The sequence below is a fragment of the Osmerus mordax genome, chromosome 8 (assembly GCF_038355195.1).
Source record: "Osmerus mordax isolate fOsmMor3 chromosome 8, fOsmMor3.pri, whole genome shotgun sequence".
NCBI classification, from domain to species: Eukaryota; Metazoa; Chordata; class Actinopteri; order Osmeriformes; family Osmeridae; genus Osmerus; species Osmerus mordax.
Genome location: NC_090057.1, coordinates 11,944,001 through 11,963,329, shown reverse-complemented (window position 1 = coordinate 11,963,329; position 19,329 = coordinate 11,944,001). Strand labels below are relative to the sequence as shown.

Genomic DNA, 19,329 nt, shown 5'->3' with positions numbered 1-19,329 from the left:
CTTGTTTTGAATTATGTATGTGCAAGTAAAACCGAGTGGGAGCAGACAAGAATGGAAGTCGCTCCTTCCATGAAATACTATTCTTATGATATACATACAGAAAAAAGTCTTCTCAACATAAAATATAATGTAAAGATTCAATAATATAATGTAGATGTGAGATTTATTTCAGAGTTCTCAATATTGATCATATTTATCAAGGTATTATTAGAAACAAAACACCTCATTGTGGTAAAACAACATAATATATTAATTGACATGCAGCTATTTATACTGTACATACATTCAACACTCACTTGTACCTGTGAAAGCACAATGACATTGTCAAGATAGTTTAAGTGAAAGGTTAACTTTCCCATGTCACAAAGGCCTCTTTGGTCTTATGTATATTTGTATACCCCTGTTTAGATATCTAATGAATGAATACATCTGCGTTATATACATGTATGTGGATGTACATTATATACGTTGTGCACAATGTAGATTTATCATTTACAAAACACACCATTTGTTCAAAGGCATTTGTTCAGAAAAATGATTTCAATTGTGACAGCAGGTTATTCCCCAACTCACCCTAAATCAGTACATGTATTTTCCTTCATGTTACACTCAAACATGCTTGCACCCTGAATTAATTTTCATGGAGAGCTGATGGTTTCTTGGAGTGGTGATAGTCTTTGTATGTCCAAGTAAAAAAAAAAAACTCTTAGGAGAGTCACAGTGGAGGTATGTCTGTCTGAGAGCTCGCCGATACTTCAGCGAAAGGCTTTCTCGATGCCGCTGGGTGGCAGAGATACCTCCTTTCAAGCCTTGAGTAAGGAAAAACTTTAACCTGAGTATGCACACATAGCACATGATAGAATAGAAAGGTCTTACCAACCCCCACACACACACACGCAAACAAACAGATCATATCAGACGAACATGTATCATACATAACATTCACACACACGTCAACGAACACGTATTCAGTCAGTGATTCGCCTGTAAGGACCACTCATGGATATACGCTCCCACAAGTCAAACAAGGGAAACATCACCAGTAAGCCAGAACTACATCCCCAAGAACAAAATTACAGTACACCAGTCAGCAAAACCACCAGAGAACATTCCCCTCTCAAATCTTCTTCTCCTCACAATCAGGAAGATTTAATTTGTTTGATCATGTGACATGACGTGTCTCTCCGAGCAGAAAGAGAACAGATTTGTATCAGTGCGAGGAGGTCTTGGTTGCTATGGCTGACACGCAGTGCTGCTGGAAGTTTGCCGGCACTTCCGAGTTACATCCCAGTCCCTGATGGGCGCCCCTCCTGACGCCCTCGCCTTCGGCGAAGCGGGAGCCGGCCTCTTTTTCCAGAAGCGCGCAGGGTTTCCCGCAGGGGTTGTTTTTCTCCAACGCCTGCGCCTTCAGCACGCTGGTCAGGTGACTGAGCAGGTCGTGGAAGAACTCGGGGACGCCCTCGTAACCTGAGGAGGGAAACACACAGGTGCTTTCGAATGAGGATGTGGACAGAATGAGGTCGTGTGTGTCCTTTGCGACTCTCCGCACAGAAGAACAGAGTTGAGCTATTTCTCACAACAACATGTACAGCCTAATTACTGTATGTGTGAAACCAACAGCAGGTTGAAACCATTCAGGAAACAGAACAGCAGAAGCTCAAAACTTTCTTTGTTCTTGACTGTTAAACATCTCCGAAGTCAGGAGTCCACAACAACACACATCAATTTCCCTTGTCACCTAGAAACCCATAACACTGCCGTTTAGATGTCTATACCAGATAGGGTTCATGATTACAATAATGTGTTATTATAGGGGATTTCTGCTCTGTAATTTCCTGTCAGGAGACTGCTATCTCTCTCTGGACTAATGACAAGCACACAGATCATGCTGAGTAGAGAAAGGAGAGAGGCCTAAAAAAGACATGTCGGTGATTGGAGGGATAGCAGACTACTTGTGATGTTATCGTGACACAAACAAGTGACGACTGTGAACACCCACCGGTGGGAAACAAACCGTCTCCATGGTAATGAGAGAGGTTTAGTGTTTAGTAATCATGTGAAGTGTGTGTGTGTGTGCGTGCGTGTGTCTACCTCAGCAAGGTCAAGAGAGTATAAAATCCACATCACAAAGCCAAGCTCACGGGCACTTCAACACAACAACAATGTTGCTATGGTAGCGCTTTGAGTGCAAGAAAGGCATATTACAAATACAAAAAATTATGATTATTAATACTGTGAGTAAACCTCCCCTCTACCATATGAATGTACATACTTATTTTAAACTAATTTAAAGTAAATATCCTACAAATATATCAAATTCGACAGAGTATATACAACTTGTTTCTCTCAGAATAGAGCAAATGAAAGTGTGTATTACTCAGACACAGTCATGCCGTCCTTCCCTGGTGTTTGGACGTTAAACAGAGAACATTCTGGCAGCGTGACCTCATCCTGAGCTTGTCCATCAGGCTCAACACAGCCACCGTGTGGAGCTTTCCAGAATAACCCAAACAGTCTGTACGGCTGACCTCTCACACAGCAGTGTTACAAAAGATACAGTATAAAAATACAATTTGTGGTGAGTTCTGGTTTGTGAAAAAGCCTGAAAAGAAATTTAATTCAAATGGCCACCACAGACCTAACTACAAATTCATTCAGACATTCATAACCTGTTTTGTTATGCAAGTGGTTTGAAATACAGTACATCAACATAGCTCCAGTGCTGTGACAGGTGTATTGTTAAAAAACCTTGTTTGTGCATCAGTTAAGTATCAACTACCTCAAGTAGCAGTACTGACCTGGAAAAGCGTTGATGTCAATGACACTGTGCTGGCCTGTCTGGTTGCTAATGATGATGTCGATACCAAACAGCGACACACCTAGGGTCTGTCGCAGACACCTGGAGATCTCCCTGATGACATGATCTTTGGGCTGTCTGGACACACCCTCTGCGTTGTCCCTCTGAGAGAAAAAACAAACAAACTTGCGGTCAGTTCCAGACCATTCCATTCTCTCCAACTGTGGTTATCATCTCCGGAGCCCCCAAAAAACAATGGCAACATCAACAAAGATTTGTGACGACATCTATCAAATGAGCTTATTATAAAGTACCAAGCATGAAAGGGACATTTCGGTCCCACATCGGTATGATTACATCAAAGAAATTAAACGACATGATGTGTTTACAAGACGTTTTGTAGATACTTACAGAGGTAAGGTCAGAGGCACATTCTGGCTTTGACACGTTGTGACTGTTGAAGAAGATTGCCGTTCTCTCTGAAAGACAGAATTCCCCCCAAAAATCTTTAGAGGGAAACACATCCTGAAATAGTACTAAAGACACATTCAAATGGACTTTTCACATTCAAGTGCAAGAATCACTTTGTTTATGCAGGCCTCGCAAAGCCCTTTATAGTGACATCACAAGCCAATGACGTTACAAGTCATTTGATCACAGTATTTTGAACAACAGCGATCAAATGACTTGTAACGTCATTGGCTACATATATATATACCTTGTGCTTACTTGGTACAAAGGCATTTAGTACTTGAAAGAACAACTAGTTAGGCCTTCAGACGATTCAGCTATTGTCCCAACAGGGGGCGGAAGAGAGCGGCGTCTCCGTCTCCAAACAGAGCGGGCGACGGCCACGCCCCGCTGTGTCTGCCGCCGTGACGACACTCCTCAGAGGCGCGCCCGCGAGTTGAACCGGGGAGACGGATCCCGTCCACAAACACGTGGCCCGAGACGAACACAAACACTGACATGGAACAAGGGAGGGCCACGGGGGGGGAGGGGACGACGACGACACACACACACGCCCAAACGGAGCGCCTCGGAAGTCCCTCGCATGCCAATCCGGCTGCTGCCGACCGCTCAAAGTGAATGTGTGTTTATGAACAGTTGCGTAGCAGGTTTCTTTATAAGGGAATGTGCTGCAACGATGCAGCGGTGGCTCACAGCTTAGTCCGAGCGATGTGACGTTGGGTTCATTTACAGATGACACACACCTCCTTTACACCTACACACACTCTGTATCCACAGGCTTACTCGATTTCTCTGTTTCTAAAGTAAAGTCCATAAGGGTTTTAGCTCACTTAAGGCTGTCCTGATCTGGACAATGGATTATGCTAGCTTTGTTGTTAGTAGAAGTATTTCGCGGGGTGACTTGAATGCAATGATAACTTAGACACGTGTTTGGCACACATGACCAGATACATGGAGATCTTTAATGCTTTGTAGTGAGTCATAGAGTTGGGCAGACTAGCACTCCCTATCTCACCTGCTGGTCCGGAGGGAAAGTTCCGGATAGAGGGCCTCTCCACCACAGTGTATGCCTCTCCCACCACAAAGACCTTGTACAGCACGGCATTGTGGTTAATGAAGTTCTGGATCACACAAGGAGGCTTGATGTCCTTCAGGTCCTCCTCGCTGAAGATGATGGCCATCTAAGGAAAGTGAAACAGATAAATAAATAAAAATCAGAACCAGGAAAGCAGAATTGTAGTCTGTGCTAGGCGCCGCAGAATCACTCAGCTAGCCATGTTAAAAATAGCCAGACTCGAAACTTGTATTGATCTGTGTAAACTTCAACTACCACTTAATTCTAAAACCTGCGACAGATTTGACTGTTCATCATTCAACTCCATTTATGTCAAAGATAATTAATACTTTTGATCACTGCAATGACAAGTTCACCCGTGATTCCGCATGTGCAGGAAATGAACCACCACTGAAACACCATTCAGTCCTATCCTTACAGCTCTGTCTGACATAAGAGAAAGGTGACACAAAACATGGGGGCATTCCCAACATGTGTGACAAAGAGGTGTGCTCTTATCTGGCCTGAAAACTCAATATTGAAAGCTTTCACAATCAATGGCCTTTATGGCCTCCTGTGCTGTCCAACCCACCCAGACAGCAAACTGAACTGCTTTATCTCTTAAAGTACACAGTCATAAAACCCAGGTACGAACAGACTCTCCAATGACACATCCTCCCATCCCTTGTTCCCTGACACACATCGCTCTCGACAACCATCCGATTCTTTCCCGAGAAAAAGGGAGTTAATGAGTAAAGTCCCTTGCTGTTTTCATTTGAGGTGGCAAAACGGATGAAGGGTGGGACAAAATATCATCCGGAGACATAATGTCTGATGGGGTAGTGAGCTATTGGTGAAGTGATCCAATCCTAAATCTATCACAAGGGTCGAAGGTCACCTAGTTTTCCTCCGAGGTGTTGTCTTTCTATTGTCTGATGGGGCAGAATGAAAGACACAGGCTTCATCTCGATATACCGACAAAGTCGTCGCTTAAAAAAGGACTGGGGGAAAACAAGGTTGTTTCTTACCTCATGGGAATTTGTGCCGTGCGCCACCCGCGGTTTGCAAACTGCAGTGGAGAGAAATATATCAAAATGTTAAAAGGTTTACTCTCTTAGGATGCTCGGCTAAAACTGGGAAGTAATGACAGTTTTTACCCAAACAGTTCCTAGACCCTCTCCTTAGACTGCAATTCCTCTCAGTAACGGCAATTGAAATAAAAACGATTTCAATCAACCATAAGCGCTTCACAAGTCACTTCTTTGAAAGTGTACATGATATCCTTAATCAATCATCCACACGGTGGGGAAAAATCAAGTAGTAGTATATAATGTTGTTTCATCGTGACATCAACGGCTGGTGAGTCTTAAGTAAAAATGACTCCACTGTAAGGACAAGTACTCCAACGCAACCGCAAACCCCCCCAGAGAGCAGGGAGCCGGCTGCTAACTTACTGAAGGGGAAGGTGATGCCGTGTTTCTGCAGGAGCTGCAGGGTGTCAGCCCCACACTCGCTGGTGAGGACCATGAAGGGAGGAGAGCGGAGCCTGTCATCTGGGGGGGGGGAAACAGGTATTCACGGGTCAGTGACCGTCTTCATGTTTTCCAATCTAACTTTACATGCGGCGCGAAGCGCGTGGCTCATTCTGCCGCACAGCTGAATGAGAAGAGGGAGAAGGTTAGAGGAGCAAAACCTGAGAATGAGAAAGCTGGAATGAGAGAAAGAGACAGAGAGTAAGAGAGAGACAGAGACCGAGAGAGGCGACAGAGAGAGTTAGAGACACACACAGAGAGAAAAAGATGACCACGTTGCTGGGGGGGGGGGGGGACCGTGTGACCCAGAGCACTAATCCTGCTTCAAGAAATACGACCATGTGGTGCCGTAGGTCAAAGTCACAATGTGAAAACAACATTCGAATTGGATGTGAAACTCCACACGGAAAGGCTTCTTCCACCCGTCGGAGATGATGTAACAACACTTTGATCTTTCACTGACGCTCTTCGAAAATATGGAGCCAGCCGAGCCGTGACCCTATGGCTGGCTCCAGTGGCTGTTGGAGATACAAAGGGGAGTGTTTGTGTGTGTGTGTGTGTGTGTAGAAGCACAGCATGAACAACAATTTCCTTGTTTAAATCCCACTTTAAACGCTGACTGCCTTACCTCCCCTTTCCCTCCCTCTCCCCCATGCGTAAGCATATCTTCCCTTTATGGTCTCAAAGCTGTTCTGATGGTTATTTTGAGTCTATGTCTAGGATGCAGCTGCTATTAACACTGCAATGCACAATTCCTCTTGAGCAAAACAATCTCTAAATCTGTGGCTTGTCTATGCTCTCTCTCTCTCTCTCTCTCTCTCTCCTTTTTCTCAACATTTACCAGTCCTCCCCCATTCTCAGTCTCTTTTTTATTTTGCGTATTTTCTCGATTCAATGGGGTCGACTCCCATCGCCATGTTTGCTCACCGTGACCCTCTAGCTGGAACACACAGCTCGTTTGACAACAATACAGGCACTGTGACGTCACTGAGCAAGGTGGTGGCCTTGGCCTCCTGGTCCTTGGGGACACAGACAAGCCCGTTTTGAAACATGCACACCTACCCAAACAGACAGAAACATTCTGAACACCGTCCATCATTCAATCTCTGGAATCTTCCTTTTTGGGTCTCTTGTCGCTCACATCTAACTATCGCTCCCTCGTTATCAATCCTTCGTCCTACACAACGTACGGCTGTGTTTCATATCTACTAATTGATGGTCGTTTCATATAAGAAACAAAGGTTTTGCCCCTCAAGAGATGACTTGGCATTTAAAGCATGACTCCGGATCTGACTTTTTGTAAATAATCTCTAAACTGAGCAGAGAGGGGGAAGAATGGATGAGCATATAAACATTTGTAAGCAAATCCCCAAGAGCCAGAACTACTCTAATAGGCCTAAACAGAATCCTAGTTAAATAACCACCAAGAGTATGAAGACAGGGGGAAGTTATTAAAAGGCCTGACCTTTTAATAACTTCGGGAGATCTGGAACAGGACTGCAGAGGTGCACAAAAGCTGTTCTCTCGGCCTAATGTTGTGACACTTAAGAAGTTAGAGGTAGACTCTGCAATGTCTACTCTATGTTCCTTTTAGAGTTTGATTTAGGCGTGTGTAAGTCCATTCAAGTAGCCAGTTACATAAGCATGAGCGGTTATCTTTTTCCCAGGGTCCTTCTCTCCAATGTTTCAGCTAATCGCCATGGAAGTGGTTGCTGGGGTGACAGAAGCCCATAGGAAACACACTTTCTCTCTTGAAGTATTCTAAACAGAGTTGTTTCTTTCGGTACAAAGTCCGGAGCCAAGAAACATTTCACCTCAGAGAACCCCAGGTCTTCTGCACTATGCGATACTTGCAAAAAGGTAAAGTGGGCAACTTTTGACTTGATGTGATATATTTAGCCCTGCTGTCAATTCTATATTAATCAGTGAATTTAATCACAATTAACCTGTAAATTGCAATTCATCTGTACATTATTTACATGGACTTCCACATGGACTTCCACATGGACTTCCACATGGACTTCCACATGGACTTCCACATGGACTTCCATGTGAAAAAACCTTTGGGTTGTGCAAACACCTCCATTTCCCACATTCTATGGCAGCGGGTGCCATGGTTCCTAGCTATCCAACCCTAGGTCCATCTCCCTGGATAACACCTCTCCATTCCTGATCCCTGCTGGCCCTTGTTTCGGGAGTGCCCCACGCTTTACGGGACAAAGGATGAGCCAGTCGGCAGTTTCCATACACGCTATGGCTAAACCCACTCTAAGCCATGCATTTCCCCAGCGGAAAGCCCCGAAATGGAGCCTGCGTTCTGACATCCAGGCTGGAACAAAAGAGGAACAGAGAGCCAGCTCCTGAAGCCACTGGTGGCAACATAGGGATTCCCGTATTTTTGGGAATCGCCTGGATTTTCTTCCACGGGGATCAGAGTGTGTGTCAAGACTGATTCATACACATACTGAATGAGGATGCTGAGGGTGTGTGTGTTGTGGTCAGTTGGTGTATGTGTGTATAATTCCCAGTGTGATGGTAGACGTTCTGCCATAATCTCGATACAGTCTTGAACGGGGTTCAGCTCTTCACCCAAATGATGTGTGTGTGTGTCTATGTGTTCCAGGACTGCCCCATCTCCATACCTCCCATGCTGTCCTCAAGCCTGTGGATCAGCTGGTATGACTTGCAGCGATCCAGCAGGGTCCTGATGGCTGGCAGGGGGTCCAGAACCACTGTCTCAGGATGAGCATCAATATAGTCCTGGGACAAAAAAAAACAAAAGAACCACAGTCCAACATGTTTTTTGTCAGTACAAGGTCCTGGAAAAAAGCTGTTATTAAATTAAGCTATTATCCCACGTTTGAAGATAAACTTCAATGGATGTGTAACCTAAATATTCAAGTTCATCATCTCTATTTCTTTTATACTGTATTTACAATTTGAGGACGTTTTTTTTATCTTTTTGTCCTCTATCAATAAAACCATAAAAGGAGGGGAAAAGACTGAGAGGAATTTTGTTTTTTTCTTGACAATACACATTGAGCAATGCTTTTAGGAGTTATGGGTCACAAAACTATTTCATGTGGAGAGCATACTGTTTACAAGATGTCTGGGAATACAAAGCAATAAAAGGAATGCCAGTGAAACTGAGTTGCTAACTTTACCATTGAAAGTCCTTTAACCCTAACTAAGGACTGGGCAGGTGGATACAATCTACCAAAATCTACCAAAGATTTAATCAACTTTTCCTAGGGGCCATTAATTGCTTGATATAGTTTTAAAAGAATATGGGCAAAATCATGTTTTACCACAGTGAAAAATTCTGCATCAAGGCAATTATCATTTATCAGTTTATGGTCTACATTACTTTGTGTACAGAATCTATGTTGCAAATATTGTTGAAATATGCTAATCTCAGGCTACTTCATTGCCCTGCAACATACTGTACAGTATCAGTGCTCAAAAACATGCTGGGACAAGAACTGTGTCAAAAGAACACCTAACCATCCCTTTAAGTAGTTAAGTAGTTACCAAAATCCAACAATGATGAACAACAAAATGTCTCCTCCACATGAACAGGCTTACCTGGACACTCTGCATGAGCAGCAGGGCCTGTGTATCGTTCTGGTCTGCCTCCAGGATGAGGTCTGTCAGCTTGTGGATGATGACGTCAAAAGGACCCTGCTCCTCCAGGGGCTGACTAAGATCCAGCTGAGGATGAGATTGACATTTCAGAGGAGTTATGTCATAGGAGACCAAAATACTCTTGTATGACCGACAGATCAGTGTCGCAAGCCCTCACACAAACACTGACAAAACGCTTGCTTTGAATAGCGAGGTTCTGAAAGCTGTGGCTGTTTTGGCAATCTTTTACCATGCACTGAAGCACCGACAAATAAAATAGCAATGACTAAACACGTCCTTTTTAATCACACTGCAGTACCTATAGTTTATTAAAAAATAGGTAAATAATTAGAAAGGCAAAACCCTCCAAGCTTTTCCATGGACGCCAATGGTGAATGAAACCTACTGCTGTGAGTGTCTGAACTGCGAAAGTGAGAGTGTGTGTGTGTGTGTGTGTGTGTGTGTGGGGGGGGGGGGTTTGTGGTGAAGCCGCCACAATCCTTCAGAGGCTGACGCCAGTGGGACGTTCGTGACATTCGAAAACTGGGGGGCTTTTAGCAACTAATACAAATGCTTGAACCACATCCGATTCCACCCCTGAACAAGCCGGGGAGGAAGAAAAGCAGCACTGAGCACTGTATCATGTCGTTAGGGAGGAGAGGGTTCAAAGGGTGAACGCCGTCACCAAATATAGGAGCGCAAACAGATCGCAGACCCACCAAGTTGTGGGATGAAGGAAGGGAATATGGGGGACCCTTAGGGGATTCCCGACAAGGATTTCAAAGAGTCTAAAGCAGAGGGTCTGGAACTTCTTAGCCGACGGTGTCTCTGGTTAAAACATGTTCGAAAAGCCTGTCAGCGTAGCTGCTGTATGATACTGATGCCACTTGTACATATCCAGAACATTAATCAAAGAACATTTTAAATATACTTTGTATAAGGTATATTATACATTGTTATGTAACAATGAATGGGGTTATTAAGAGGATGAATGGTGAGAGCCAATGCCAGAGTGCTTTGGATTCTATTATAAAACCTTTCAGAGCACTTTAACTCATTAACTTACAGTGCGTCTATGAAAAAATGTACATTCACATTCAAACTGTCACTGTCCACTTGCTTAAAACAAACAAGGTCCAACAGAAGGCCAATAACAAACATGGTGGCTTCTGAGGAACTGGGATGTAAAACGACAAACAACCCATTTCAAAATGTTTATCTTGTGGGTTCTGTTCCCTGTTTGTTTATGTTGAACATCCTTTAATGGTGGTTCAATGATGGCACGCCAGGGTCCTCCACCTCTTTCTCTTATTAAGAAAGTATTGTTATTTTAAACACAGTTGTCCTTGTTGTGCTATCTAGTTTACCTTGACTGGCCTGTACTGATGTTGCTATTTCATTAGTAAGTGGCGATCATTTGACATCTGCATACAATCAACCATTTTATTTCGGGTCCGCTTGTTCACCTGCTTCGCCTCGCCAGGTATCCCATAATGCTACACGGAGGCCGTCATGAGATTCATATTGAGATCGAATAAGAGGCCTCTGAATAGTGCTAAGAAATATTAAGATGGCAGATTAATTGTGCATCGTCACTATACTTTGTGTGCATGGGTTTTGCAAATACTGGCAGTGACGTCACAGCAAAGAATTTTCACCCAAACTATGAAAGACATTTGAAATATAGATTTACAGCCAGCAGCCAAATATGTATTGGGAAAGCCATGTCAGTTACAAAACAGAGAGAAAGAGAGAGAGAGTGAGTGAGAGAGTGAGTGAGAGAGTGACAAAGAGAGAGAGTGACAAAGAGAGTAATAGAGAGGTCATACACTGAAGGGTGTGGATGTAATTGTGAAGTAATAATTGACTCGAGGTAAGCTATTATAAATTGTATGTCACACCTCCCTGACAACAAACAAGGTACAAACAAGCTTGAAATGACTTGAGGATCATTTCTTTTGTCATGTTACACCCTTCAAAAAATAAAAGGTTGGATCCAAGTATGATGCATTACAAGCAAAATGGTTGGACACTGCCAATGTTTGACAGTTCATGCAAGAACAACAAGAATGAGTACATAGACACAAAGAGTATTTGTATACAAATAACAATTCTTGAAGGTCAGGGCATATTTTGTCTTTTCAAGAAATGCTTCCATAAATAACTTTGATGTATTTTTGTGAAAAGATGACCACTCACTTCATACTGCCAGCTCAGAGAAACACAGAAAATGTAAAAAGATATATTCCTAATAATAGCTTAACAGACAAAATTCGTAGAAACTAGGGATAGGCATTATCTCGAGTCCGTGTACTGATAGTGTGAGTAATTATTGTCTCTAATAGAACAGTATTTTACAACTAGTTGATCATTAACAAAAGATTTCTTCTGTCTCGTGTGGGCGACCTATGGCTGGGTGTGGTTAGCCTAGGTATGACTTGTGACATAACAGTCCACTCAAAGTCTACTTCCTCTCTGCTTTTCACTAAACCCCCGTAAATGCCAATTGTCCGCCTATGTTATCTTACAATATGTGCGTGTGAGCAATACAGTGTGTACATCACTGTATTGCTCAGTAAAGTATGTACTACGTGCAATCAACAAACGATAGGAAGGAGCCTGTCTTGTTTTGGTGACGGGGTTTATCAGTGTGCTGTTTCTATCCGACAGCAGATAGCGTCGGTGGAGGCTATACGTTTTGACATGCTCCAGCACATTATCAGATGGAACTGCATGCTGTTCCGACACGTGCAACCATGTTTGCAGTTCTCATGTCAACTTCCATGACATGAGAAGGAGGGATGAGAAGGGGAGGAGAGAGGGACCACAGTCCAAAGATAACACAGTACATTAGAAACACGGAAGGGCAACCAGAAAGAACTTCTGGCATCCAGGACAACGCACCCACTTCAAGGAATTCGAGTGATTCAAGGAATACATACTGGAGGCCTACGGTGTATGCTCGTCTACTCATGCACCTACATTGTTTGTCCTCAACGCACACACTGTACTGTAACGTTCACTACCGGTACACTGGTCAGTTATGCGACTCGTAATGCAACTTGTGTGTCTTTTTATAAAATCATGCAACCCCATTTGTTTGTCTGTGGGCCTGTATTTGTTTGTTTGCTTGTGTTTGTGTGCTTTTCCTTTGTGAGTCTATAGGCTTTGTGAGACTGTATCCCGTTCCAAACACATAGAGAACGTGCATCCTTCTACAAGCCTTCTCTTCTTCATATGCTTCTTCTTAAAACAAGGATGTGCTGACTTTGGGACTGTTCCCAGGACGCATCCCTTGTGACTCCAAATGGACAGAAAAGCATAAAAAACAAACGCACCTCTCTACAAATAACCAACTCAGAAATGAACCTCTTCATTTGGCTGCTTGTTGGGAATCTCTTTTAGGTAACGTTTGGCTCGCGGCTATAGAACACATTGTTATAATTTCTACAGAAGGAATTAAAAAGCAGAGCTGGTGGTACATCGGCATAACTTGAGCATTCTTTCAGCTAGCTTTGGCATCTTCATTATGTAAGAAGTTTGCGGTGAATATTTGTCGGCAGTGAAAAAAGTGTCTTCAGGTATAGTTTGTCTTCCTACTCATAGAATAGCATTGTAATAGCAGAGCACCTGTAAGGTATTACAAGAGGACATAACTGAGACTGAGAGAGAGGGCAGTTGAGGGTGAAAACGATAATGAGCAACAGATTGACGTTTTTCAAAACATCCTCTATTTGTAAGGAATTCTTTGGTCTCTTGAAAGCCTCACACCCCTAAAGTCGACATCTTGTAATCACTTGGTTCCATGGGAGATTATGATTTATAAGATAGTTGGATAGAGAGAGATCGATAAATACTATCAATTGTCCTTTTATACTTGTCTTTACAGAAAGTTTTTATGCTCAATCTGTTCATAAGCAGGTGCTTATATTGTTTGTAGTATGGTACACACTTTCTACCACCAAAATAGTAACATTCAGTGAAATGCATCATGCTGACTGCACAAAACCACACAGCATAATTGCTATATTGAGATGAATCACTGCCATTTACTGTGCAATGCCTGGTGTGACAAGTTGGCCACCACAAAAATTATTCTAGCCACATTACATCATTCCAAACTTGTAGTTCTGTTTAGAATGTTAATCGTTTGATCACAGAACACATCGAAACACCCACAGTTATTTGCCCTCTACTGTTCTGGCATAAGGGTCTTGATAAATTCACCTCTCCGCACGGATACGCCCGCCCCTATCCCCAGTGTTGGTGCACCATCATGGACACCATTTTGAAATTGGAGATTTTAAACTAGCTTCCCAGCTCAGTGCCAACACATTGTTGGATGCACATTTTTTCCCCTTGTAGTTTGCCTAAAGATGAGAACGTCTATTTTTAATGGCATACGGTTCATCCCCATGGTCCTTGCAATTGGAAAGGTCACTCAACTCTTTCCACACTGGCCTTCAGCTTGAACCTCTTTGCACATGTTTACGTCATTTGGCCGACCGCCCTGCATGGCGACCGGGGCATATAAAACTAGCTATGCCAAAATCACGGGCCTGATTGGATATTTCAGAGCTGTACCTTTTCTATATGGACAGTATAGATTCAACTGACAATGAACTAGGCTAGGCACAGGTCAAGGATGGAGGGAGCGTGGCTAGTTTAATGACTGAGGCTTGGGAATGGCCTATGTTCGTGTACTGTAGACATAAAGTTACGGTTATTTTATGCCTTAAAACAATAAACTTTTATCTGTTCTTAAATATCACAAGGTACTGAGCTCTAAAGCTTAAAACATGTATCAGCCGTACAGTGATCTGGTTGAGCAGGAGAACTGTGCAATGATTTGCAAACATCAACATGTTAAGTGGTGGAATGGTGGAGTGTTAAGGTGATATAGAGAAACGTACCTGGATCATTTCAATGCCTTGTATCCTGTTGGGAGAGGATCAACAATTAACTTTGATGGTTAATAAACACCTGCTTTACCAAAACAATGTATTCAACGACCCAACTCACAACTGTTGACAAATCAGAGCAACTACGGGCCTAACTAAAATTCACCATGAACAGCTCGTTTTTCATCACAAAGTACTTGTATTTCAGTACTTTTGTATTTCAAGTACAGACATCTGTTAATAATGTACGTTTGCATCAATGTCTTCAACTGTGCATAACAATTCTATTGGATACATTCAAAAGTATTGAATTGTCGTTGAAAGTATGTTGAAGTGTGCTAACCTTGGTAAGAGGAAACCCTATAATTGGTATTGTCAGACTCATAAATGAGCTGGCTGACTCATACAGTACAAGAAAACTCTACCCACACGTTCCCGCTCCACCCCCCCCCCCCCCCCCTCCTACCCTCCCTCCCACACACACACACACACATGATGCTTTTTGAGTAAACACAGTTGAGTAAGAGGCACCCCTTTTATAGATACAGATGGGGGAGTGCTTAAGTTAATTGTTTCACAATCTTTCTTAAATAAATCCATTTTGTTGCACATAGTGCATAATAATACCTCACTTCTGCAAAAATGGCACAATGTTGACACAGTCGTCACTTTCAAGCACTTGGAGTTTGTATATTCATTTTAATTTGTTTAACAAATGAAATGACAAAAAATGTCTGCACTGATAACTGTCAGCTTCCAGTTTCAACTTATCCTGAAGGCCAATCCTAAATCCTAAAGGCTGCTCTCTACTGGATTGTGGCCACACTGAGGATGTTTATAATCAAACAGTTTTGGTTTAGATCTAGTCTCTGACTCCGGCTTTGTTTACATAATGTGAGTTGTGACATTGCTCATGCTGACTGTCCAAACCAGATTCGTAATAACTCATTAGACGTATGCAACCCAACAAACCATGCGAACCTTTACAGGTACAGTGATGCACTACTCCACAACTGGTTTTGAAAGGGTCTGTTTTTAGAGGGACATTGTAGTTAGTTTGAACTGCTTGCAAATAATAAATAAATCCAAAAGATAATTACAAAAAAAAAGTTTCCGTGAGATTCCTTCACAGAAAACCCTCCGGGTTTTATTTTGGAAACCCAAAAGGAAAGGGATACAGTCAGTTATCTTGTGATGTGACAAACACTCCTGGCAAAACAAACAGAAATGGGTATTTTGTGCAATTTCTGTGAAAGTCAGTGGGGCTGTGTTCATCAAACGGGTGGAATAATTGAATGATATGGGGAAGGTGCATCATTCCCCTGCCAATCAAGACTTCTCTAAATAAACAAGCCTGTACATGTTTGAGGCCTACTGCTGGTTTGTCGTAGCTCATGTACAAGCTGAAAATAATGTAAATACTACTTGTCCCCTTGCTTGCGCCAAAAATGCGGTCTAAATCATTTCAAGCTCAACATAATTCCTTCATATCAAAGGTTAAGCTTTATATTAAATAGAAATACACAACTTCAAACACAACCTGACTAATTTATCGTGAGTGGCTCAGATTCCATTAGTTTTACGTCAGTTCTAATACAAGTTAATTTAGCAAGATAGAGCCATAACTCTGTAAATCCTATCCATGTCTTAGAAAGCCAAAAAGGCAGTGCTCCCTCTAGTTACACAAAGACAATGGGAGTTGGTCATCTTTAACATCACTGACTTGCTAAACCAGATCTGCAATGGCTGAACAGAGATAGAGCATGCAACCATACTAACCTGTTATTTCAATTATGTTCAAAACCTGTTCTGGAGTGCAACCTATTTCCTGCAGTCTGAGCCGATGGCTCTTGTCTACCATGCACCCCTGTGATCTCCCAGCGGGTTATGTAACTCTCTGTGGTCCTGCAGCTTCCACAAACAGACACTCTTCAAGTGCTTTCAGGAAGTCACCAAAAAATTGCTTTTTGGGCAACAAGATGAAGGCTTGTTTTCTTTTATGACTGCCTAATGTCTCTATTTCCTTTTTATTTGCCAACATTGTGAAATTTCCAATCCTATTTCCAACAGGCATAAGTGGTAACAGAAAGAAAACTACCATGTGTGTATATCTGACTTCACTTCTTAAATCCAAAGCACAGAAGACACAGAAGACATACCCTGAATTGTTTAGCTAAGCTAAGTAGCCAATAGAAAAATGCTGTCATGTGATTTTGTTTGAGTCTTGATTTGATGCCAGCTCACAAGAAAATAAAATAAGCTTATTGATCCATGTTGTATATTATATTGATGTGCATTTTATTCCAATGCTATTTCAATGCTATCATCATATATTACAGTATTACTATGATTGTTGTTGGTATTATGATTACATAATGCTGGTATAATATATTCTCATCATAATATCATATAATTTGGCATGTTGCTTTTTTCTCACCTCAAGACCCCTCTTAGAATCATTAAGTAAGTCTATTCTATTATTAATAAGGTGTTATTAATCAGGTGGCAACAACAAGGACTTACTTAAGCTCCACTGAAATTCCTAAGAATGTCAGTGCCCAGTCTGACCCTGTGTTGTTCTGTGCATCTGACAATAAAATACTTGACTTGAACTTGAACCATGAGTCATTGTTATCATGGACTGAAGAAGTCTATCTGAAAGTCTCTCAAAATCTATGGATCTGGTTTGTGTGTTAAGTTAAGGTCAAAATTGTGGAAACTGTTGCAGGGGTTCCTTTCATGTAGTATACATGTTCTTTTAAGAATATTTCTTAAGACTTCTCAACTGTCAGCTGTATAATGTTAACACATGATATACAGTAGTCTGATGCAGAAGTCACAGTTTTTACTAGAATTATGATTTCCGGCTGTATTTGTTTTATTATTGACCCAGAACTCCATAAAGTAAATAAAAAAATGATTTTAGGTATGATCTCTACATAACAGGACATTATATCCAGCATTGCTTATCACCTAAGCCTTATTTTTACAAGCCTATGATTGCTTGCAAAATCTTTACTCACTTCTATGATGTGAAGAGACACGTTTCAGAACAGGATCACAAGATGAAGTGCTTACCACAACCTTCACCTTTAACTTGTGTATTGCTTCACAACAGACGGAACAGTGTAACAGGCAACTGCTGACACAAATTTGACCACAGAATATCTCAGTACAGTATCACTGGAAGTGATGCATTAGGCTTTGTAGATGTGTCACTGCCTAGAATCAGAAGAATGTTGTGTTTGCATTGTAATTTGGTTGCCTACCAGATAGCCAGTAGTACCTTTGTATTAAACTGTGCTTTATGAATTTATGGTTGCACCTTGATACCATTACTTGTGTTAGGTCTCTCTGCTCAAATCAATTTATTGATTGCCTCTGAGGGGGTTAATTCTTGATAACAGGTATGCATAATGTAGCATGACAGTCATACTGTTTGCTGTCTCTAGCCTGTAAGGACTCACACCCAGTGTACCCAAACTGTCTTTGGAGGCAAACCTTTCTTTGTGGCCTTTGACCAGCAATTATAGCATCAGGTGTATAGCAATCCTTTTTTTTTTTTTTTGCAAGACTCACTGTAATGTTTGAGCACTTTGACAAATAACACCATAAAGCGATTCAGTCGTACACTTTACATTTACATTTAGCAGACGCTCTTATCCAGAGCGACTTACAGTAAGTACAGGGACGTTCTCCCCGAGGCAAGTATGGTGAAGTGCCTTGCCCAAGGACACAACGTAATTTGGCACAGCCAGCAATCGAACCAGCAACCTTCTGATTACTAGCCCAATTCCCTAACCGCTCAGCCACCTGACTCCCCTTTAGAGATGATTGTTTTTTTGTGAACAGTGAAGAGTTGCCTGATCAATGTTAGGCATTCAGATGCAACTGTATTTCCTACTGCTGTGGCATGTCTTCCTTGCAATTTTATGTATGACAATCAGGTGAATAAGTTAACACCATTTAAATATGTTAAATGTAAAGGATACATTGCCATTGACAGATGTACCTGTAACAATAAAACAATTTGTAACTTAGAAAATCAAACGAGTTACATGTTGCCTTAAATAGCCTGTCTATAGGCTCTGTGTTTCAGATGTAGCCTACTAAGCTGTATAAACTTGTATAAGATGAGTTAGACACTTTAAATAGGCTATTTTATGAAGTGAAACTATTTTATGAGGACTATTCAACAATGTAGGAACTAAAGTTGAACAGGCTATTATTTAAAAAAAAACACTTGACTGAACCGACAACCCTGAACTGCGTTGGCTATACTTCAGTGTGAATGACCAACCCCGTGCCACTACTATTTACGCACGTATATGTTTTGTTGCATTAGAAAACGATCACTTGAATTTACCTGCACATTTCGACGAATATCACAAAGTTGAGTCTCTTAAGCTTTTTCTCATTGAGCCAATAGCCCACTCTTCTTCCTTTAAGGAAAGTCTGCATCTCTGAGAAAGTTTCGTTACGATGTTAAGTGAATCTGGCGTAAAAGTGTCTTCAAAACAAACCTGAAAAATCAAAGATAACGTTGTTAAGGAAAGACAATGTTAAAGCAAACTAGGAATAGTAGCTACATCGCTGATGAGGACAGAACGTTGCCTACTCGGGCAAAATCTGTAGTGTCGGCTCTACTGTCGCAAGAACATCCGATCTTCAGGTATATCCCGTTGAACATCCACAGGGATATTTATTAAGTCTACGCAGAACACCCCTTGTAGCTCACAACAATCCCTGATACCATATTAATTGTGGGCTTACCCATGGTTGTGTCCTTCACAGTCATTGTAAATTAATCCCACTTGGTTAGCTCCTGTGTTATGTAAAAGGTGCACCGAGACTCTGTTAAACCCGAAAGTTGCATACTGAATGAATGGTTTTAAATGCACTGATTGGCACGCCCTCTGACGCACCGCGTGCTAGCAGCAAGAATGTTAT

The 19,329-nt window shown here is 41.9% G+C and overlaps 1 protein-coding gene across 4 annotated transcripts; it reads right to left on the bottom strand.

Moving 5' to 3' along the window:
- Window positions 1–146: 146 nt before the first annotated feature.
- Window positions 147–19,249, bottom strand: itpk1a (inositol-tetrakisphosphate 1-kinase a). Of its 4 annotated transcripts, none has more exons than XM_067241631.1 (11): window positions 19,153–19,249; window positions 18,746–18,902; window positions 14,392–14,416; window positions 9,440–9,565; window positions 8,497–8,614; window positions 5,777–5,875; window positions 5,351–5,391; window positions 4,284–4,449; window positions 3,209–3,276; window positions 2,799–2,961; window positions 147–1,467 (listed from the first exon to the last, which is right to left on the bottom strand). In XM_067241631.1, the coding sequence occupies exons 2-11, from the start codon at window positions 18,838–18,840 to the stop codon at window positions 1,211–1,213; spliced, it is 1,158 nt and encodes a 385-aa protein (XP_067097732.1). In that variant the 5' UTR covers window positions 18,841–18,902; window positions 19,153–19,249; the 3' UTR covers window positions 147–1,210. The 4 variants fall into 4 exon arrangements, with proteins under 4 accessions (XP_067097732.1, XP_067097733.1, XP_067097734.1 ...); XM_067241632.1 differs by lacking the exon at window positions 19,153–19,249 and adding an exon at window positions 18,998–19,038; XM_067241633.1 differs by lacking the exon at window positions 5,777–5,875.
- Window positions 19,250–19,329: the final 80 nt, after the last annotated feature.

Coding starts and splice junctions, on each gene's coding strand:
- itpk1a (XM_067241631.1), bottom strand. CDS start 18,840: ATGCAGACTTTCCTTAAAGGAAGAAGAGTGGGCTATTGGCTCAATGAG. Junction 14,417..18,745: donor ATATTCGTCGAAATGTGCAG/GTAAATTCAAGT, acceptor CTCTCCCAACAG/GATACAAGGCATTGAAATGA. Junction 3,277..4,283: donor CTTTCCCTCCGGACCAGCAG/GTGAGATAGGGA, acceptor TCTGTCTTTCAG/AGAGAACGGCAATCTTCTTC.